This window comes from Vanellus vanellus (genome assembly GCF_965231255.1).
Source record: "Vanellus vanellus genome assembly, chromosome: 8".
Classification (NCBI taxonomy): Eukaryota; Metazoa; Chordata; class Aves; order Charadriiformes; family Charadriidae; genus Vanellus; species Vanellus vanellus.
The window spans coordinates 24383160-24390921 of record NC_138913.1 but is presented as its reverse complement, the minus strand read 5'-3'; the positions used below and the strand labels follow the sequence as shown (position 1 = coordinate 24390921).

At 41.1% G+C, this 7762-nt stretch overlaps 1 protein-coding gene across 1 annotated transcript; it reads left to right on the top strand.

Moving 5' to 3' along the window:
* Nucleotides 1-4027: 4027 nt before the first annotated feature.
* LOC309674785 (G-protein coupled receptor 55-like) lies at nt 4028-4954 on the top strand (the record flags this gene model as incomplete). The annotated part of the gene is made up of 1 exon (XM_082486933.1): nt 4028-4954. The coding sequence occupies one exon, from the start codon at nt 4028-4030 to the stop codon at nt 4952-4954; it is 927 nt and encodes a 308-aa protein (XP_082343059.1).
* Between the last annotated feature and the right edge of the window lie 2808 nt (nt 4955-7762).

Here is a 7762-nt window from a genome sequence, read left to right as displayed (position 1 = left end):
CCTTAATCTGTCATCCCCAGTCTGTGCTAACAGACAGACTTGTGTGAATCCACACGAGCCAAACTCAGATCTGAACTACAATGAGGAAACCATTCATGCATCCTGCTGTGCTGCAAAAAACCTAGTGAAGCGAGTACTGTATAACCTTGCTGTTCCATTTCCTAGGTCAGTAGATCTTTGCCGCTAGCTTTACCACAAGCTCCTGCTATCAGTAAACCCATTTAACTAGTCCATAGGAAGTGGAAAATCCTCACTATGTAGAAGAAACCAGGAACAAGCGGAGCAGTGATCGCACACGGTCTGGACCAGCTAAGACACGCTCCCTTGAGTAGTATTAATTACAGGATCTTATGTTATCTTTTGGCTTCTAGAACTTGTCTGAAACAATTCTAGAGCCACAGGTGATTCTTTCGGGAAATTCGTGGAGGACAGAGGAATTTTCTTCAGAAGACTGGAAAAGAGCAAACGTGGTGCCTGTCTCTTAAGAAGGTGAAAAAGGAGGAGTTGGGAAATAGTACATCACTAAGCCTGGTTTCAGTATTTGGAAAAATATTGGAATCACCCACCAAAGAATCTGTTTGCAAGCACCCAGCAAACAATACAGCGGTAAGTAACAGTCTGCACAGATTCATCTGAGAATGACTGAAACAGAACTAATTCGACTTTCTTCTGTGACACGCTGACAGCACTGGGGGACAGGGTGTAGGAGGGGGAAACAGGCTTCAGACACTATCTCTAAAAAAATTCTCATAAGCAAACAAAGGAAACATGATATATATGAAACCTCTATATGATTAGTGAGTACCCACTAAGATACTAATCAGTCTACCATACAGGAAAGATGTATTTGTTACAGTTTGGTATCTTTCAGATTCAGTATCGTCAGTATTTTTATGAATAATTTGAACAATGCAGTAAAGATGATGCTTATTAAATGATTGCAAGGTTATTTGTCAATTAAAATTAATTAAAATAATTTTGGGCAAACATATTACTCAGTGTGAACTGTTTGCAAACAACAGCAGCTTTCCAGTATCTGAAGGGCACCTACAAGAAAGCTGGAGAGGGACTTTTTACAAGGGCAGGTAGGGATAGGATGAGGGGGAATGGCTTCAGACTGGAAGAGGGGAGATTTAGATTAGAGATCAGGAAGAAATTTTTCACTATGAGGGTGGTGAGGCACTGGAACAAATTGCCCAGAGAAGTGGCTGCCCCATCCCTGGGGGTGTTCAAGGCCAGGTTGGATGTGGCCTTAGGCAACCTGGTCTGGTGGGAGGTGTCCCTGCCCATGGCCTCGATGGTCTTTAATGTCCCTTTCCTTCCAATTCTAATCATTGTATGATTCTATGAATTCCCTTGGATTACTCAAGATGTGAAATTTAAACTTGAGGGGAGGCAAAATGATAAAAGAATATCAAGTTTTTGAGAATTAAGTGACTCCATTTGAATACTTGAAATTATCCGTTTAAAGGATGCGTAATATTTTCTTAAAATTAAGCATTTTCAGGAGTAATGCTATATATAATTTCGTACTAACAGACTTTAAAAAAAGCATTCTGTGAAATAGAAACTGAGTAAATGTAGACTCAAAACTCATACTTTTAAGAGACATCACAAGCAATTTTCTGATATATTTACATAGCACCCTGAAGTCTTGGATTAACAGGTGTTGTCACTCCCCCAAAACGTTTAATGTCATCTGACTTTTACCCAGCGAAATGGATGCTCTTGGTCACAGGACACACACTCTCACACAAGAGCACAACGCTCTCATTTCCTTTTACCTGTCCAGCCCTCAGGAGACAGCAGCATCTGCCTACACTAATCCCTGTACGTGTGGCACCAATGCATCTCCACCTGTAATGGAATTATCTCACTTCTCACGTACCACAATCATAGGATTTTGTAAGCAGCTGCCACGCATTGCTGGCTCAGAGGGACTGACTCAATCTCAGATTGACTAACCAACCAAGGTTTTCTTTTTGTTCTTATTTTTGGCAGATAAATGCACTGATAACAATCTGATTTCCTTTTGCAATTTCCTAAGTTCACAAAGCTGTGACAGTTCCATTTATGTTGCTCAAGTCCAGTTCTCTGGAAGTGGCAGTTGGATCCATCCCCTGACAGACAGCACCTCCCTGCAGGTCACACTTGCTCCTACAATGGGGTCACTGGGGAAAACACCACCAAGGAGTAGTCTCGGTGAATTTGTGCATCCCCCCAGTAACCTAGATCCAGCCTGTTTGTAGTCCTCGTCAGCTTTCTTGCAACCATTTCCTCACCTACTTTTTCTTACCCCCAGTTTTTCTATTGCTATTTAGTTATTTTTAGTACACTTTACTGAAATGCAGGCACCTTCGATCTTCAGCCTTTCCCTGATCTGAAAAAGCAGATACATCATCAAAGATAATGGTCTGCCAAGATCTGTCAAAGCTTTATTTAGTAGTTTTCCTTAAAAATCTGTACAAAGCTTTGACTCAACAGTTATAGAATTGCTTTAATCACATTTGACACTCTTTCCTTCAACAGATAGACTAGATTGATCCTTTTCCAGACACACTAATAACACACATACTTCATAACTATTACTGGGTCAGACTTTCAGCTTTAAGTGCCTCTTCTTTCCATAGTCTGAGCTGGAAATACACTGTTTTCCCTAATACAAGCAAATTAAGCTCTAAGTGCATTCTGTGTTCAGATACAGTTTTTTCCGTTATCACTCACTGATAAGTCACCCCACCTCTGGCCTCCAGCACAATATCAGCATCCCTGTGAAAAGCAGAGGTATAAGGTCTGGCAAAACCCCAGGCCATGACCTCAGTTAAAATTAACAGTTCTACCTGTTCTCCAATTCTAGCTCTCTTTTTTGTATTTTATTTCAGCCATGTAAACAAAAACTTTTTCTCTAATTGTTATTTGGTTTCTTTAGCAAAGTCCAGCTCCATTTGATTGAGGTTATGAACTACTTGTCACTTTTTGTCCTCCAAAGCAGACATTCACGTCTTGATCAAGTTCCTCTTAAAACCTCTCCACTTACTCCTAAAATTTCTTTTGAGCTACTTGTTTGGCTGAGCTGGACCAGAAACTTTAACCACCAATTTCTTCCCCTTCTTTAGGATTTTTTGTGATTTTGATTTAGAGAGGTTATCAAAAAGCAGTTTTAAGGCATAGTTAGTTAAAGTAAATGTCTATTTTTAAGAATGGTGATAACACTTATTCCATACAAATTCTACTTTTGTAAAGAACTATTATTAAGATGCCATGCCTTCCATTTGCTAGTCTTTGCCAGATTATCTAAGATAATCAGTTAAAATTTAAAGTACTTGCAAGCCCAATTTTTAACCAGTGCTGAAAGTTAAACACAAGCTAGAAAAAGCGCTTACTCAATTTGCACCTAGATAAAAGATCAGTCTTCTTAAGCTGACCTTCTAAAAATACTGCATTGGATACCAGCGCTCTATGAAATTAAAATATCCATATAAATGCAGGTGTAGTAAAAGCACATCAGCAAAAGCTACTGATGCATAGGATTCATCAATATGAAAGTAAAATCCCAGCTATCAGTATGACCTGCCTTAATATGGAAGAATAATTTCATGAATTTCTGTGTAGCAAAGGAACCGAACGTGTTACGGAAGTTTCACTAGATGTACAAGTTACTAGAGATAGCCAGTGCACTTCAGGGCACTGCTTTAGGTTTTGAAAATGTATCTTTGAATGGGTCAGTCTCTTCAATATCTGAATGGGATTATCTTAAAGGGCATGGTAGTTAGTGGATGCTGACTACCTGCCACTGGGAAACAGGCTCCTTTATAACAGATCAATCCACTCAAATTGAAAATAGAAAGCTCTGTGCTTGAAACGAGGATTCGCTTCCAATAATAACTAAAGACTGATTAAATGTATGCCTCAAAACAAAAAAAAAGCCCAGAGTGGTGTTTGAAAGTATCTTGCTCTGATATATCAAGGCATTAACTGGGAGCGTTACACATTTCCAACCTGTTCTCTCTGTCATTTTAGGGGAGAAATGACCAACAGCAGCAAGGAATGCAATTTTACAGACATCGACAGATTAGCAGAAACCCTGCGGTTGGGGATCTCCATCCCCACCTTCATTCTCGGGCTGGTTCTTAATGCCCTGGCCCTCTCCGTGTTCTGTTGTTTTTGGAAGAAACAGACCAAAACCTCAGTTTACATGATTAATCTCGCACTTGCAGATGTCTTGCTGCTTCTCTCACTCCCACTCAAGCTGTACTACTCTAGCACAGACGCGCCTGGACTCCTGTGCTCATTCATAGAGTCTCTCTATTTTATCAACATGTATGGCAGTATCTTCATTATTGTCTGCATCACTGTCGACAGATATATCTGCATAAGGCATCCATTTGAAGGTCGAGCTAACCAATCCCCCAAATGGGCTATCTTGATTTGCTGCATCATATGGACAGTAACTTGGCTTTCCAGCATCCCAATGTATGTTTCTCGCAAGAAAAATTATTTTAAATGCTTTTACGACATATCAGAAAAGGCATGGAGCATCCCCGTCATTGTTTTTGTGGAAGTCGCTGGATTTCTGATCCCACTCATAGTGATGGTTTTCTGCTCTGCCCAAAACATCTTGATTCTTCTGAATCACAAAAGTCAAGCTAAAAAGAAGGTAGAAGGCAGTGGCTCCTTACGAGTCATTATCATCAACCTCGTGGTGTTTTTGGTGTGCTTCACACCTGTCCACCTTGCGATCTGCCTACAGTGCCTGGTAAAACATCGCATGATAGAGGACTGCAGTCTGAAACAAACCATCAGCCTCTTTATTCAGTTGTCAATGATACTCGCCAACCTGAACTGCTGCCTGGATGCCATCTTTTATTACTTTGCTGCAGAAGAGTTTCGTGAGAAAATACACCTGAAAAAGGTTATTGAACTATGTCCCGTCTTGAAGCCTCGTGCCACATGATGGCACTGCCTGTGGTGGAAGAACATCTCTTCCTTGGGTCCCACTTGCCTCACAGGACACCGACAGCATTATCCCTGACGTAGCAGTAGGGTGACCTTGACCATGGCAGGGAGGGTGCAGGAGGGAGAAGGACAATGTTTTTCCAGTGAATGTGAACCTGTTCCATGTTATTTTTCCCTTTAAAGATAAAAGGAGAAAAAATGTTGGAAAAAAGAACCAGCATTACCAAAGTGACTGAGCAACACCAAAAGAAGCATTAGCCTTGACGGTGTCTACTAAATGTGAAAGGCTTGCCAGAGGAAAGCCACCCAGATCATTGGAATGCCACTTAAAATCAGCCTTTGTCATTGCTGCACCGGTTTTCCTTTTGCCAACGTGATCAGAAAGTTGTTGCTAAGGGCAAACATAGAAATAACTGTTCAAACCCTTCTTTTTTTTAACTTAGAAAGTATCTGAGAGTTAAAAGGCAGTATCTGACCAAAAGTCTGACTCTGCTCTTTCCTTCTACAAATCTTACAGAAAGTCACTGTCAGAGCTCATTTGCTTTGAACAGCGAGTCCAGGCTGGGATAATAGTGAATCTTCCCTCCTGTAAGCATTGTACACTGGTGGGGGCTGCTACACAGGACAGCAGCCCCTACTCTTTCACAGAGGACAGACTGCCCAGTATACTGCCCCAACGGAGTATCTTGGGTACCAGCAATTCCTTGAGCAACAAACATTTCTGATTAACCATGCTGATTCCTCAGCAAAGATTTCTCCTGCAATTTTAAAACTGCTTCTGCACATAAAAACCAAAAGAATCCCTTCAAATATGGCATGAAAGACTGCATGTGATGAAAGTTATTTCTACATCACTGTGTTTCTATCAAAGATATAACATGACACACATAAGAAATTCTTATGTCTGTCTTCTCATTCTTTCTTGGAGGAGGGGAATTAGGGAAGCAAGCCCTTCCTCGCTGCCAGCTGGAAGACTGGACTACCTCTATCCCCCTCATTCCTTAGAGAAGCCTTTCTAGCCTGTACTGTACACTTCACAAAACATCTCTGAACATGCTTCAAGCCTTCTCAGCCAGAAACACTTTCACATCCAGAAATCCATTTCTGTGCCTTTTAAAAAAAGCTGTAAAAATGGTCTAAGATTGCTTGTAATCAAGTCCTCATTCTGGGGCAGATGTTCCCTTTATTCAAAATGTGAAAAGAAATTGCCTTCTGTCTGGAGGAAATTAAAAAGAAGGGGGGCCGGTTTTGAAAATACAATTTGCCATCAATTGATTTCCATAGAAATAATTGATTGTGCAAGCGGGCAGCTGCGTATCTCTAACACTGGGCCTAATGTATGAGCATTTTAAAACTTGTTAGTACTAAAACTGTGACCATAGCTGAGGCACGCAAGGATCTCGGGGGCAAAGAAAGATCTTTACCATTGTCTTCGCCATTCTCTGCAGAGGGGCAAGAGGAAGAGCTTTCCAAACCAGTAGGTTTTCAAACCATTATTTGCTACTGCCTCGATCATTCAGAAACTTGCAGCCTTTTCAGTATGAGTTAACTTTTCTTTTTTTGCACCTTCCATGTTACTTTGCATATGAAATATATCCGTGAGAAAGAACATGTTCTACCAAATAAACTGTATCTATGAAGTGTATGATTTGAAAATATATTTTAATTCCCTAATCTAACAGCAGTGTATTATTCTTATCTACCTATTTCATCACAAACTTTCACCATTTTCTCCTTAAAACAGCTCCAAGACTTAGTTGGAGATTTTCCTTCCCAGGAACTACTTCAGGTTTGTAACTATAGCAATCAAGAACAACTGAATAAACACTAATAAACAGAAAAAGTAAAAACAGGAAAGTAGTCTGGACCCAGAAGTCTGGATAATTTAATACATTTTCTGTGAAAACCCTCTCCACAAATTCTTGACAATCACCCGCTAAATCCTCTACAATCTTTCCTCCAGAATGCTCTGAGCTCTTGCTTTTATGATTAGCTGACTATCTGAAAATTTACATTACCATCAGTGCAATTTGTGGCTGCGAAAACACAGCACTTTAAGGTACAAAGTATAACACTGGCCTTTTTATTTAAAGCTTTTCATGCAGATGCAACGGGTGAAGATAGAGCGCACACCCGCTGCAATCCTGCGCACAACACTAAACCAGTGGTATGGCTAAGATGGCAGAGCCTCATTCCAGAGGCCCTATAAACTCCAGGACAGGGGTGAGAAGAAGCCTCTTGAAATGCAGCAAGGAGAAACTTAGAGTACTGCACCCAGGGCAGGACAACCCTGTGGGCCAGCAGGGCCTGGGAAAGTAGGGCTGAGGTAGACGTCCTTCCAAAAGGGCAACAGGGGGCACTCGGCTCGGTACAAGCCAGTGGTGTCCTCTCTGTGTAACTATGGCAAAGTTGATACCAGGACTCACTAAAAATGGGTTCAGTGGAAAAAAAAAAAAAAAAAAGAAAAAAAAAGATTTATTAACCTCCTGTACTCAAGCAGGTGAGGCTTCACTGGAATAGGATGTCCAGCTCTGGATCTCTAAGTTCAAGAGAGATGAGGAAAAACAGAGAGGTTCAAGCAGACGGTGTGCAGGATGGTTGGGGATCTTGGGCACAGTTCTGCAAGGAGAGGTCAAGGGAACCGGACTGGTTTCATCAATCATGCTGGAAGGCAGTGATTTTGATGATGGAGTCAAGCGCTGCCCAGTAGTTCCCAACAATATAACAGGGAGTAATGGCCCTTGGTTCAGGTTCAATATTGGGAAAAACTTCTTCACTAGGAGGTCAATGCAGCACCGGAGGAGGT